The sequence below is a fragment of the Anser anser genome (genome assembly GCF_964211835.1).
Source record: "Anser anser genome assembly, chromosome: Z".
In the NCBI taxonomy this organism is placed as follows: Eukaryota; Metazoa; Chordata; class Aves; order Anseriformes; family Anatidae; genus Anser; species Anser anser.
This window is the reverse complement of record NC_139723.1, coordinates 87200822-87215663: the sequence shown is the minus strand read 5'-3', so window position 1 is coordinate 87215663 and position 14842 is coordinate 87200822. Positions and strand designations below refer to the sequence as shown.

The 14842-nt window shown below is 49.3% G+C and overlaps 1 protein-coding gene across 36 annotated transcripts in view; it reads left to right on the top strand.

Moving 5' to 3' along the window:
* Nucleotides 1-14842, top strand: part of LOC310889247 (transcription factor 4) — a 211733-nt gene that overhangs the window by 116475 nt on the left and 80416 nt on the right. For 31 of the 36 annotated variants that reach the window (XM_083816476.1, XM_083816475.1, XM_083816454.1 and 28 more), the window contains 2 exons: nt 8290-8419; nt 8846-8895. The exons of 4 other annotated variants lie outside the window; for them this stretch is intronic. In XM_083816476.1, coding sequence (XP_083672602.1) covers nt 8290-8419; nt 8846-8895 — 180 coding nt within the window. The remainder of the gene's footprint in view (nt 1-8289; nt 8420-8845; nt 8896-14842) is intronic. One more of the 36 variants, XM_083816447.1, reaches the window with a different exon arrangement.

Below are 14842 nucleotides of genomic sequence, written 5' to 3'. Positions count from 1 at the left end.
GAAGCGAGTAGTGGTAGGACATCCTTACTGAATCATGTTGAAGTGCTTACTTGAACTGAAAAAAAGCAGAGCCCGGCTAAGGAATTCTTGCCAGCGAGTCTTCAGTATTTTTTCTCAGGGAAAAATAGTGCAAAAATGTCGTTCTCTGCACAGCGTTCGTTTCTGCATGTCATTAATCCTCCCTGTCTCCTATCCGTCTCCCCCCCCATAAGTGACCGCGATGCTGATACTTACCAGATGGTATAGGATCGGAGATGTTTGAAGAAGTGGGCACTTGGAGATGTTGGGAGCTTCGGAGCCGCACGGAAATACGGCTGCTTGGGTACCGGGAGGCGCTGTGAAAATCGGGGAGTGAGGACACGCGTTTCAGATTTAGTGAGCAGCCCCAGTGCACAAACCAACGGCGCTGGTTTTGCCCGATTATTGTTGAACCCTGCAGAAAGTGGTTTTTTTTTTATGGTACCCTGCTTTCGCCGCATGCCAATACTCTGATGTAGCACTCTTTTTCGCATCTAGGAACGTTAAAATATATCTCAAGCTTATGTTTCTGAGCAGACTCTGGATTTTTTGATAATTTGGAAAGATGTTCTAGATCAGTTGGGCTCTCCGTGATGCGGCAAGCCTCCTTTATCGCGTCGCCGCGTTGCTCCGTAAAAGCACTGCAGACAAAGCTTTGCTATATTCACAATCCCCGAACATCCAGCTGCTGACCGCGGCCCAAATTCTTCCCTCGTTAACACCCAGGAGGCCCCGGTGCCTTCAGAGGGTTTGGCGTGGTCTGGACTGGGGCCGTGCAGCTCCTGACCAAGCCGTCTGCCCTGGACGGCGGTTCCACCGACACGCTTCGGGTAGGAATCGCTTCCTCGTGCACCAGCAACCCCTCCAGTAGCTCCAGGCTTCAGTTCCTTGATTGTGAAGTCTTCTGAACGTTACCACGTGGTATTACAGTCTGCAAAGAGACGGGAGCGCTCTGAACGCCCCATGCGCTGGGTTTCCGCGGTGTTTGGTGGCAGATTGTTCTGGGCTGGATCTTCTCGGGCACAGGCACCTGTGCTTCACGCTCTCGGCTCCGTCCAGCTCCTCCTGGGCGCGCTGCTGTTTCCAGAAGCATTTCTCTGCTCGGGGAGCGCATCTGCAGGTGAGGAGGTGGGCTTTTGTCCCGTGTGGCACAGGGCCGGCCCTGGCACCTCGGCCATCTGCAGCACCAGAGAGTCACCAAAGGCGTCACCCCGTCCCCGCTGGGCACAGCCAGCAGCATGAGGACTCGCCAACCGTGAACCACTGCCCACGGACTTTGACCAAAGGCTCCACGTGCTTCTTCGGTCCCGTTTCCCCCCGCCACCCTCACGCGCTGGGTGCTCTCGGGATCATCCCCAGGGGTGGCACGGGGCACCCCCTTAACTGCGGCCGTTATAAGGCCGTTTTTGCTGCTCTTTGCAGCAGGGAACCCGCTGGTGTCGCCGTTTGGGCTGTGGCGAAGGAGCCATCTCCAACTCCAAGCACTTCCAGCAGAAGCTGCACAGCAAAAAAATCACAAGCAGAGCAAAGACTGCATTTAAAAAACTCCTTAGTGGAGGAGGAAGTCCCTTCTTTCCTTGATTTTTTTTGTGCCTCGCACTTGTTCAGTTGAATCGCTTTTTATCCATTTTTCCCCAAACGCGAGGAAATGAAATATTTTCATTCTACTGAAGCTTTAGAAAAACACTGAAAACCGTGCAGTTGATGGTGAAATCATTCCCTGCAAATGTGAAAGATGGGATCGTTAATGCAGACAAGTAGCTAACCTTTCGTGATAATCAAGCAGCAGTATAATCATCTGAGTCATCGTGCATAATGGTGAATAAAGGCAGTGGAAGAAGCAAGCATACAAGAGTAAATGTGGGGAAAATGAGGGGAAAAGTTACACGTTTTTTTTCTCCTGCTCACCTGGAAGAGATGAGGAAAACGAGTGAAGGACAAATTGGAAATCCTTGCTGTCAGAGGCTGCCGAGCCTCAGGCATAGTTAAGAGCGCTCTGTTCAGCTGCGTGTCTGCGAACTGCTGCCGAAACCACTGAACGAACCTGGGAAGTTCCTGCTGCTGTGCTGGTGTTACAGTCAGTCCCCAAAACAACACAACTGGGAAAAATTACTCCGGAAAGGTTTAAGCCTAAAGAGCAATTTTAAATCACGCAGATGAAGAGAGAGTGAAAAAAATAATAGTAAAAAAAGAAGCAGAGAACTGATACTGATGACATTAATGCACGAGGGCTGGTTGAACATGAAAAATTATTTGGTAATACCTGCAAGCATTTTTTAGTGGAAAAGGTCAGAGTCAAAAGAAAAGTGCTGAACGCTGCGCGCAGCCATCTGAAGGGGCTGCCCTGGAAGGCAGAAGAAACGAGACAAAAAGGTTATTTGCCATCAGATGGAGCAAGGAAAACAAACAGAGGAAGATTTCTCCTGCTTCGTGCTTGGGAGCGTTCACGAAAAAACAGAACTTGGTGAGAGATGAAATCTCGGTGCGAGAAGCTCCTTTGTTCTCTAAAAGTCAAAATTTTTCTGTAAATACTTTTTAAGAATTATGGTTGGCTGAGAAAAAAGGAAAACAGTACCTTAGCTTGAAAACATACTCAGTGAAACCGGAGGAAATTGTTTCTCTGTGTTTGCCATCAATGGTTTGCAATTTACACTTGGCATTAGAGAGAAATACTGGACGTAAATGACACACAGAAGATTTTACAGAGAGCTGCCAAATTTCCAAAAGCCAAAGAAAGGAGTATTTGTAGGAATTGGACAGATTATGAACAGATGCCCTGATAGTCACATGATAAGTGGAAATTTAGTTTCATAATTTGATTAAAAGCAGAGGATTGAAATCACAGAAGGAAATAACCAAGAAATGATTCAGATGTCTATGCGGCATTACTTAGTTAACTTGACTTAAGTGAAAATTCATAAACCGAGGGTAGGGCATGTAAAAGGAGCTGCGACCCGGATGACGAGATGCAATGCTGCATCCTGCGATTTTGCTAGAGGAAAAGAAAACAGAACAGTTGCAGTTAGAAATTGGTTATGTTTGAAGAGAAGAAAAAAAAAGAGACCTCCTATTCCTCTGTTTCAGCATAAATTAGAGGCGATTTCATCAAATTCGGGTTGCTTCGGTTGCACCTTTGCAGTACCCTGGATGGGGAGAAGTCCAAGTGAGGTGGTGGAGGCGCAGGCAGGGGAATGGCCTGGGCCGCGGTCCTCTGGGCCGGTGTTTGGTGGGGGCACCCCAAATTGTGCTGGTGGGTGTGTGCAGTGCACGTGGGGCTTCAGCACTGAGGGTGACTGCATCCGTCTTGGTTTGCGCTCTTTTTTTCTGGAGGAAAAGGTAATTTGATGGCAGAAAAGCCCCACAACACGTGGGTCCCCCAGCAGAGGGAGGCTGTAGGGTGCGCAGAGGCGGTGGGCACGGGGTGAGCAAAGCGAGCAAAAAGGCTCCGGTCTTCAACAGCGCACAGCCTTCTGATGCGAGCAGTGCTGCGACATCGGGAAGGCAACAGGGCTCTTCTCCTTGGACGAAGTGCGTGAATTCTTGGTGCGCGTAGGAACTTTATTGCAAAAGGGTCTAGCTTTTAGAACGACGCGTTTCGGCAAGGTAGCCGATGGGGTTACACAACGCGTGTGCAATTTGGATAATGCTGGTGTCGGCTCACAGCCCTGCCCTGCAGCGTGCGGACGCGCGGGCACAGAATCGCGCTTGCTGATCGCTCCTTGCCATCGGATCGAGCACGGAGCAGGGCGGCGGCGGTGGGATGTCCCCAGCCCGCGCTCAGCAGATTTGCCACCTGCCCTGACGATGCTGAGGACCGGCCAGGGCGATGCCGGCAGCCTCAGCCTTCGTCCCCACTCCTCACCCTCCTCGCCCTCTCCCAGTGCGCGTAGCGCATCGGGTGGGGAAGGGCTGGCAGGATGCATGCGGCGTGCCCGTTGGCTTCCAAAGCTGCTCCGAGGCTCGCGGTCCTGTGCGCCGCGCGGAGCGGGGACCATATGTCCCGCAGTCCCCATCCATCCGCCGGGCTGGGGAGCGGCGAGCGGGGCTGCAGCTGTGTGCGCGGGGCTGCTCCGCCGTGAGCGCAGCGCACAAACGGTTGGCAGTCGTTCAGAAAAGGAGCTTAATCTCTTCTCCTCTAAGCCCGTTTTTCTCTTCCGTACAACATCCCCGTGATGGCGCGTTTGATACTGGATCACGATGTAGCGTGGAGACGTCAAAAAAAAAAAAAATCTATCCAGGTTGTCAGAAAAAAAAAAAAAAAGGCCCTTTCTGAAATATTTTTTCCTGATCACTTTTATCAGAGGATTTTGGATTATGGGCTTGAAGGACGTTTACCTTCAATCTGAATTAATGTTCTATTAGCGAACGGCAGCGCGCTGTCGTACCCTAATCTCACCTGCTTCTACAAGAAAGGAAATACAAAATAATTTTTGGAAATCTATTTCCTACCTATATAGGTCTGAAGCAGAAATTTAAGTGAAATGCTTATTGGCATTCATGTGATTTTCGTTTGAGGAGCAGAACTCCGGGTTTGTAATGGAGCAACGTTTGTGTTTTTCCAGGAGGGGTAATATCGCATCCATATGGATCTTACTTTGTCATAGTACGCGCGCCTTTCCTCCCCATCCAGCTTTAATTCTTTGTCTAGTTATTCAAATTTTGGAGGCAGGATTCACTTGTTAGTGACTTATTTTACAAATTACTAGAAATAAGACAGGCTTGTATGTAGCAACGACAAAAGCAAAAACATTGCAACTGATGAAAAATACAGCTGCGTGCCTCAACACGATTTTGCTCTGTTGCATTTATTTTCTTCTGTGGTTGTTTTTAGCCTCAAACTACCATTCAACTGGCAAATCCCGCACATTATTCGCTTTGTTTATTATAAAACAAATAGACTGCCAACTGTACAGGTCCGCGAGGACGGGGCGGTTTGTACAGTACGCGCTATAATGCCAGCATCCGCCTGCAGGATTTGTACAGCTCAGAGATTTGTAATGTTTTGTGTCTCGCCTGCTGCACCGGTTGCACCCAAAGACACCCCGCTTCCCCTACATCCAGTACGCGCACGCTTAGGTAAGCCCCTCTGCAAAGTCTGCAGGGGAGTCTGACAGACGTAACACTTTGGTTTTAAGCTCGTCCTGTCCTAATGGTAAATACGAACTTTGATGCCTGATAAATTCATGCCGCATCTGAGATCCGGTTTGGAGAAAACGCAAGCTCCAAAAGCGACGTGATCTATGGCACCGTGGTTTGTAAACGTTGTATCGTTCTCTTTGTTGCAGGCCGTTAACAGTGTGACGCGTAGGCTGAACTGTAATAAATGCCCATTGTGCCTTTTAGGAGCATCGCGGAATAGGTACATATATGTTTTTACGTGAGTTTTCCTCCCTGGGGCGCTCGGCAAGGTCCCCTTAAGTGCGCAAACCCACCTCTATTTTTTTACCTTGAAAGCAAGCGCGCCTGGCTGTCCCGTGCCAGACAAAGCAGGGTGCTTGGCTGGTTTGGGCTATCTGGGGGTTCGGGCGCTTTTCGGGAGCGAATGAAGAAATTAGCCCGCGACGCTCCGGACGGAAAATTTGGGAGACGCGTTTGAGAAAACCCAGTCTTTGTGGCAGCGCAAGCCGCCTGTAGCCCAGCACCCGTGCCGAAGTTGTTGGGAGGCGGACATGCGGCATGAGCGAGGAGCAGGCTTCGTACGGGCGCTCGCGTGTGCCCGGCCCGGCCGCGGGGAGCCCCGTGGGCACCGCCGTGCCCGTGCCGCGAGCCCCCGTGGCTGTCAGCTCCGCGTGGCGAGCCGCAGGTACGCGAGCCCGTCCGCCGTCACCCGCATTTCAGCACCTACCTGCTAGGTCAAGAGGAATGAATGGTCATTGTGAAGTGCAACTAGTGGCAACGAGAAGTATTCGATCGCTAAACAAACAAAAGGCGGGCAGCCCGTAGGACTGGCGCATCTGTTTACTCCTAATGTAATAACGCAAGTTTGGGATTTCATTTTTTTTTTTCCCAACCCCGTAGAAACCTCTGCATCTTTGTAGAGGGAGAAACGTTTGGATGAAAAAACAAAAACAACATAGGGTATGTGTGTGTTTTCTGCTCCTAAAGTGAATCTTGTTTAATCTAAAATAGTTTGCAAACGCTGTCGTATAGACTTTTTTTTTTTTTTAAATCAAATTAAATCTAGTAGGCTGGGTATAGGAATTTATACAGCTGATGGCTGTAAGTCTTTCAGACTACCCGACATATGGATAAACCATGCACAGATTTAGCAGGTCTGTCTTTATGTTAAAACGTATACGTGATAAAAATATATGACTGAATAGGATTTTTGTGGTTAGCACTGTTTCATTCGGAAATGCTCCGAGACGTTCAATAAAATCCCGTTTATTTTCAGAGGATATTCACAATGAATTGATAACCTTTTTTTTTCTTTTTTTTTTTTCCCAAAGAGTTTTTGCATATATTTCTTTGCCATTATGCAATAGACTTGCAACCCTTTTTTTTTTTTGTCGGTGCAGGTGTTGTTTATTAAAAGGAGCGTAGTCATTGCAGGTGTATATTAGACATGAGCTAAACGTAAAGATATTAGCAAAAAGTACGATTCTGACTGGCGTGCCTGTATTTTTGACGTCTTCGAGGGGTCTGCAGAGCCAAACGCTGGGCTGCACACCAAGAAGGGGTTTGGGGCCGCGTCCGTCAGGGCTCGCTTGCCCATACCTCGGCGGCGATTTTCGTTTAGCTGCTCTGGGGGGAAAAAAAAAAAAAAAAAAAAAGTAATATAGTTTTCGTGAAGCAAAAGTTATCTTCGGCTGTTTTTAGAAGTGCAGTAAAGGGAGAAGGATGTTTTAATTTCTGATTTTCCAGCTCATGGCTCATATTTGACCAACTGCTTTCAGCAGAAGACATGCCACTTTGTTGAGCTATTTAGGAATCAAAAAGACTGTCTTAATTTAAAACAAGGAGCCTTTGTTTTAGTTGGTGACTGCCTTGTGAAATTTTTCAGTTCTCAGCGGGTTAACCAGGGAACAGGGGCAGAGTCATAATTGGCCTATTTAGAGTATTTTGCATGTGAATAGTGTGTTAGTGAAGCATTACTAAGTCTGTTGTGAGTGACATGGTGATTAGAATTTAGATTAGGGAAAACACATTCTGTACTTTATCAAGTACAGTAATTAGTTCAGTCAGTAAAAGTTGATTACAAGTAACGATAAAGTTAGATTTTTGGTACTTAATTTTAAAATTTCTTTATTAAATGGTAAATTTGTTCTTAATATAAATGGTGGTATCTACACCTGTTTTATTGCGTATCAGAATAATTAAAAGAACAATGTGTTCAATGCAGAGTATAATCAGGGGATTTATATATTATGGGTAAGTTTCCACGTAGTTTATAGCAAATAGAACATTACTCAGGAAATTGTTCTTCTGCCGGAGTCTCTTAAAGATGTGTAATTTTTCTTTCAGTGGTGGTCAGATAACGTTTGCTGCTCTTTCGGGGGAGCCAGGCGCCTTTCGTAGCTGAGGAAATTCTGTGCTTGCCGGGATGCTTCTTGTTAGTTAATGGTAGAGGCATAAAATGGATATATTGAAAGTCCTTTGCTGCTGCTACTGCGGCTGCTGTACAATAGCGTTAATTGTTTGGGATTTTCAGAGGTGCTTTTTTTTTCCGATAGCATTGCGAAAAAATATTATTAACGCGCAGTTTTATATTCACGCATTGCTCACGTTTTATGTACAGCCTGCCGTATAGATTTTCATCTTGCAAAACGTGATCCGTTTAATTCTCCGAATTTTGCCTGACGTGGGGACAGACAATGAAGCTGCTTCATGCACTCCGAACCAACCGCACTGTCAACAGCAGGATTTTTTTTTTTTCCTTCCCTTCAGTTTTATTATGGCTAAATCTGTACGCTTAACTGTCTTGTTTGCAGCGAGGAAACTAAATGACTCTCAAATATATTGGTTAACGGAGCTCCAAAAGTTTTTAAAACACTGATTGCGTTTGAATAAGTAGGCAATAAGTCTCCTTTAAATGTAAATAATCGTATTTTAAATTAATTACTTTGCGGTTTCCCAGTAAAAGTAAAGATGCTAAGCTGGAAATTTTTGCGATGCCGCCTTTAAAATGTTGGCAGGTCCTGGTTTCAGGGTTCCGGGTGCTTATGAAGGCTTCTCTGCCGTGTTATTTTTAGGGGTGAGAAATAGCTAATGATGGGGAAAGGCAGCTTGCACATGCACGCGCACACACGTGTGTGTTTTTTCGTCTTTTAGCAAAGTCTCCTGGGAGGGGAGATGGACATCGGCAACCCCGGGGCGCTCTCCCCCAGCAAGCCGGGCTCCCAGTACTACCAGTACTCCAGCAATAACCCCCGCCGGAGGCCTCTGCACAGCACCTCCATGGGTGAGTGACTTCGTGCTCGGCGCTTCTCCCCCGCTTCCACGGACCGCAGCGCTTTGGGCCCCGCGTGACGGCGCGGGGAGATCAGCGCAGCCAGGGCTCGCTGCCGCCGCCGCCGCTCCTCTTTGTGGGGCACGCGAGGAGCCTTCGAAAGTCGCTTTCTCAAAGCAGACCCGCGTGAGGCGAAAACAAAGGCCCCTAACGCTCGAGGTGAAAATATGACCAATTTCGCAGCGCTGCCGGGGTGGGCAGGAGGCTGGCACCCCTCCGCCCTACCCAAACCGCTGGGAGCCGGGAGGGAGCCGCGGGCAGGGCGATTAGGCGGCTTGCTCTTTAGAAATCCTCGCTGGCAAAAAAAAAAAAAAAAAAAAAAAAAAAAAAAAGCCCGTCTTTACGAAGACACCGTTTTATCTTTTTTTTTTTTTTCAGAAGTACAAACAAAGAAAGTTCGGAAAGTTCCTCCAGGTTTGCCGTCCTCAGTAAGTACCGCGCGCCCGCCCGCCGCCGCGCCGTCGCTTTGCTGGGGGGCAGGCAGACACGGGCACGCCGCTCGCGGGCGCTTGTAGCGAGCGGTACAGGTGGTGGGCAAGGTGAGGAGAGGTCCTGAGCCTCGTCGTAGGGCCTCGTCCTGCCTGCGAGGCGATTGACGACACGGCGGGGACGAGCGTGCGTGGGTCACGTTGCCTTTGAGCGGCGCGAACCAGAGGCAGAAGCGCCGAGCCGCCGCGCGCCTGGTGGGACGGGCGCGAGCTTCACGTGCCGGCCAGCGGCGCTGTCGCTGCGAGGATGATTTATGGGTTCGCACGCGGAGCGAGGTGCGCGGGGAGGGTCCGCGAGAACTGGCCGCGGTCTCAGCCCGCGCCGTGCCTTCGCTCCCGCGCCAGGGCGGCGGGCGGCCGTACCTGCAGCGGGCGCTGCTGGGCCGGCACCAGGTGTCCGCCGGCGGGAGCCAGCTGCTGCCGGGGCGCTGGGGGATGCTCAGGGCATAATGAGAGAGCTGCTAATTACCCAGGCCTTTCCCAGGTATCTGAAAGAATCTCTCCGATACCTCTTTGTGAGGAGGGCCGTGGATGCCGTCCATATAAAGTGCGGATTTCTCAGTGTTTGTCTCGAAACCCTCGCGCCGCGCGGTCGGGACTTGGTGTTTCTGCGTGGCTGGGTGAAGCCCTTTGTCTCCCGCTCCACACAACCGTCCTCCTAGTTTTCGTTTCTTCGTGACGGTGTAAAACCTTTGTGGTTTGTTTTGTTTTGTTTTTTTTACTGAAAAAGCCGTACCATGGCCAACTGCATCTTTTGAGAGCATTTGCTTTTAAAACCATTAATATATATATCTATAAAATAGTGATTTTAAAAGAAACGATAGGACATTTCAGAAAATAAAACATCGAGTAGTGTTTTGAATTTCATTCTACTTACTATTACATTTCATTCTAGCATTGCATTTCATTCTACTATTTTTAGTCTAATTTTTTCTCCACCGTTGCTTTAAAAATACATAATACGTATTTTCCTATCGATATCTGCAAACAGAAAAGAAAACACTAATGAGGGGAGAGCGTCCTTTTCATACTTGCTAACTGTAGTTGTTTTACCTATAAATCTGGTTATTAGGAGGAGCCGAGTGGCAATCAATCCTGCAGAATATATAACAAATTGACATATTAATCTCAGATGGGTTTTCTGTTTTTGCCGTAAATCCAACTAAATTTGCAGTTTGCAAAGCAGCATACTTTTAAAGCTTCAGTTACCGCAGTGAATGTGCTAAGCAGTAGTTTCATCACCGGTCACTTTATAAATGAAAAGATTGCAGTCTAAAAGAGAAAAATACATACGAAAATCCTAATTTAATTGCAATTTAATAATTGATTATTGTAAGCTTTATCACAGCGAACAATACAGGCGTAAATCTATTTATCGTTGTTGAAATATGGAAATTCTCAAGTGAAAGTTTCCGGTAGAGTAGTAATACTAGTTTGTTTTAATTAAAAATAAGTTCCCACGTGCGTATTTTAAATGTCTTTCACGGTGTGTTTTTTGGTTTGGGTTTTTATTGGAGCCCTTTACAGCAACAGCTCATATCCCCCCCCAAAGGCCTTTACGGGCACCGTTGCGCTTGAAGTTAGAGGTGGATTTCATTTAGACGAAACTTTAGCTTTCCCTGCCTTCCCTGCCAGCCTCGCGTGCTCTGTCCCCCGCAGCTCTCTGCGGCTCGAGGCCAGCCCGTGGCGCCGAGCATCCCACGGAGCCCTGGCGGCGCAGGGGAGCTCTGTGACCACTTAAACATGCGGCGCCCTGGCTGCCTGCCCCCGTCGAGGGCTGAGTTGTGCAGTCCTTTGTGCTGGCTCCGTAACCGCGTGCCGGACCGCTGCTTTTTCCCTCAGACATCATCAGGGACAAACGTACACATTTATTTTATGCTTTACGATGTTTCTCAGCGGAGAGGTGACCATCTCAGGACATTTACGTGAATATTTCTGCGTCCGCGTTCTAAAAGATACATTCGGTAGAACGGTACCCGCTATCTGCTCTTGCTGTAAGAGTGGTGACACTGATGTTGGAAATGTCAGCATTCGGGGATTTGAAACTGCCGCAAAAGTTTTTTTATGGATTGCTTCTTGCTTCAAAAGAATGAAATGCAATTTGTGTCTGTCACAGATTAGTCTCAAATGTGTGCTTCCTTTAATTTTGTCTGAATGCTGTTGTTGTACAGAACGGAAATACTTCCACAGCTCAATACTCCTTAACTATTTTAACAGTATTTTTATTTTTCAGTCAATTATCTCCAAGTAGAACATGCGCTTTAAATATCTGAAGCGATTTTAAGGAGATGTACAATTTATGAGGAAATAAAAGAGCAGAAAGGCACGCCCCAATATTTTAATCGCCCATAGGTGTGTCTTCCAAGAGTAAGGAAATTAATCTGCAAGTCCAATAACGTGAATATGGGAATGGTTTGGTTCTGAAAGCAATCCAGCTTTTCCTACATGACCGTACAGATGCGTGTTTGAGCCTGGTCGTCTCTATTACATCATGAATCATCCGTTTCCCGTGAAGCAATGCACGCCTAGGTGTCTCAAACAGCAGGAGTATCTGATAAAAGGTCAGGTTGTGTTTTGCTGATAGCTCGTGTCACGCTGAACTGCCAGGATTTATGAGGCTGGATAAAGTATATGCGTTTATAAATTGACTAACTAGATGATAATACACTTAGTTGATAGGGTGGAAATATTGCCGTATTTCTCTTAAAATATGTATATTAACTTGTTCTCTGTGTGATTTATGCAGTGGATATGGAGATTAATGCAGCAGCGTTGGAGAAAGCAGTTATTGTTGATTAATTCATAAGTAGTCTTATAAAAATTTCAATGATAAATGGTAATAAATACGTTGTATCAGCTCCCCTTTACGATAAGAAATGGCTATGAGTTTTGCAAACAAAGTAAATTAAACTAGGGAGCTAATCAGCATTTAAAAACTACTCGGATCGGAGCCACGCCGGGTGTCACGAAGCCGATGCCGTCGGCCACGTGGGGTGGGTGCGGGTGGTTGTCCCCATGGCGCCCCTTCCAGTTCCCAAAATTGGGACCCAAAGAGGGCGGCGAGCTTGGGGCATTTGGGGTTGAGCCCCCTGGCTATATAGGCTATACACGCACGGCTATATAGGCAAAAATGAGCGTTGACGGTTAAATTTGATTTCCTTGTTGAGTACCCGCGTGGCTTGCAGAGCTCTGGCATGGTGGTGTCTCCATACCCAGGCTGGTAGGTGCGACAATAATACTTGTATTCCTAGGAAGAGACGAGGTTTGGCCCGTGTGTTTATGCAGCAAGGAGCTTGAGGGCACGTGAACGCTGAGGCGCGGACCTGCGGGCAGGAGCTAACTTTACGGAGCAGCTATAGCAGCTCCTTCGTGACGAGCTGTGCGACCATTTGGTAAAATGTTCTGAACGGTGTCAGCTGCTGCCATCGCCATTGTGCAATCAGAATTGCTCTTCTGTACGATTATCTTCTCCCCTTAAACTTCATTCAAAGGTTTTGCTGTTGTTTTAACCGTTAACCTGAAGCCTTCACCCCCTTTTGGCTGCTGCTGGTTTAATCACACGTGACCTTTCACAGTAAGTGTTTGCAAAGTGCTCTGGCATTTTCTTACCTTGACCAGTGAGAGCCGGGCGTGAGCAAGCTGCCCTGGACCAGCTGGCCTCCAGAGCCACCAGGGACCGGGTGGGAGCTGTCTGCGTGGCCCTGTGACGGGCACAAACCAAAGCCCTGCTTCAGTCCTCGGTCCAGCAGCTCCTGCTGGCCACTGCAGGGAAGGTGCACAGGCAGCGCGAGGCACCGACGGCCGGCCTTTCACAGGCTGAGCGGTTTAATTTCAGCTGTGGAGTGAAAATAATTTTCCAGTTCAGCTCTAGAGTGAGTCCACTGGGAACCGTCCGTCTGAAATGGGTATTTGTGTTACCGCAATCTTGGCGTTTGTGCTGGAGAGCACCTTGGTACTTCTCACAGACGTCCTGGCCGCAAGAGGCAGCGTCCAGGCTGGGTCACAGGCTGAAGGCGGAGATAACTCGGATAGATAAAGATAACTCAGAAATTAAGCCTTCACGGAGAGCTTCTGGTGCTGGGACGGCAGTCATCTGCGGGCATGGTGCGAGTGCTTGGCGGCTTTGCTCGGAGCTGAAGGGGCACCGAGCATCGAATCCCGAGCAGGATGGCTGTGGGGTGGCGCGTGGCTGCTTTCTGCCGCACCAAGGGGCCGCGGGGGCTGGAGCAGCTCATGGGAGCGCAGGCTGTGACAGTGCCCTCGAGCCCTGCAGGGTGGAGGCAGGCGGGCAGCCTGGGAACGAAGCTTTCTGCGGCCTGAGGTGCTCTTCTTTGGGGCCAGGCTTCCCAGGGGCACGGCTGGTTAAAGCTTGTGCGTTTCCTCCATCGCCAACCCTCTTTCCTTTGGCCCAATTGTCATCTAGCAAGGAGTGCAAACAGTCCTTATGGCATAACACATTCACTTCCAATTTTCCTTCTCCTTGGACGCTCTTTTCCCTTACAAGCACACCGGGGGCTCTCTTCCCTGAGCTCCGCGGGAGGAGTCGGTGGCTGCGGTTGTTCGATCTTTGCAGCAGGCCTGGGAGCTGCAGCTCGAAGTGAAACCCCGTGCGCTGCTCTGCCCCTGGAGCAAAATGCAAAGGGTTGCAAAATAGAGAGGACAGGGAAGGTATGGCTGAGCTGGGCTGGCATTGTCCTGAAGGCAGGTGATGGGGGAGTCATCAGACACCACAGCCAGAATAAAGGGTGGGACAAGCTGAATGTCATCTCTGGTGCGTTAAAGGAGAAAAGAGGAACTGAACAACCATTTCTGTTGAAGAACCAGCAGGTAAAATCTCCCCAGCCTCTCTTGTAATGGCAGCAGCCTCTCTTCCATCTTAACTCGAGGTGTCCCCCCCTGGGCAGGAGCCATCTCGTTGCACTTGCTGTGCTGCGTGTTTAGAAGCGTACCGGCTTTGACCTTGCTAACCAGACAGATAAGGAAGTGGATGACTCAGTTGTACGTCCTAAGGAAACACCTGCTTTGTTCCAAAAAGCAAGGAAAGAGAAACACTACTGGGATGCCACCTGGAGCTTTTCCACGGCTTTATTCTGGTTTCCACAGGAGAAGCCTTGGAGTAGCTGGGAGGTGAGGAAGCACCCTTTGTGCTTTTTGTGCGGACTTTTTGCAGGCTTCCTACCTCAAGCGAAAAAACACAACCTTAAGAATTTCCCTTCGAGCATCCGACTTAACGGGGACTTTTCCAAAACAAACACGGCGTCCCTGACTGTCCCCGCGTCTCTGGCCGCCACCTGCCTTACCAGAAGGTGGGCCCGGCTGTGGGATGCCAGCACCGTCCCCGCTGCCAGCACCTCTGGGGCCCTGCCTCAGCCCCGGGTGCCGCAGACCTTCCCAGGAGACATGTTAAGGTCTTCCAGCTGCGGCCAGGCCTCCATGGATGGAGCTGGCCTTCCTGAAGCAGGAATCTGTGGAGATTTGGGGGGACTCGTTGGGAGCAGGCTGACAGCTCAGGGAGAGGGGCAGGAGACGGCCTGAGGAGGTAACAGGAGCCGAGAGGGGCAGGAGACGGCCTGAGGAGGTAACAGGAGCCAATCCGGGCACTTTCGTGAAAATATTTCAGCGTAATTCAGCCACTTCTGGTGGCTGGGAGCCCATGGAGGTGAGGAGCGGCCTGTGTGAGAAGCAGCCTGCCCCTTCCCCTGGCTGATCCATCCCGGCCGGGCCGCGGCCGCCCTTCTGTTGGGGCTGAGGGGATCCCTCTGTCCCCTGGCTTCTGGGGCCATGGCCTGGCTGCTGTCCCTTCCCTGGCTGCTGTCCCTTCCCTGGCTATTGTCCCTTCCCTGGCTGCTGTCCCTTCCCTGGCTGCTGTCCCTTCCCTGGCTGTTGT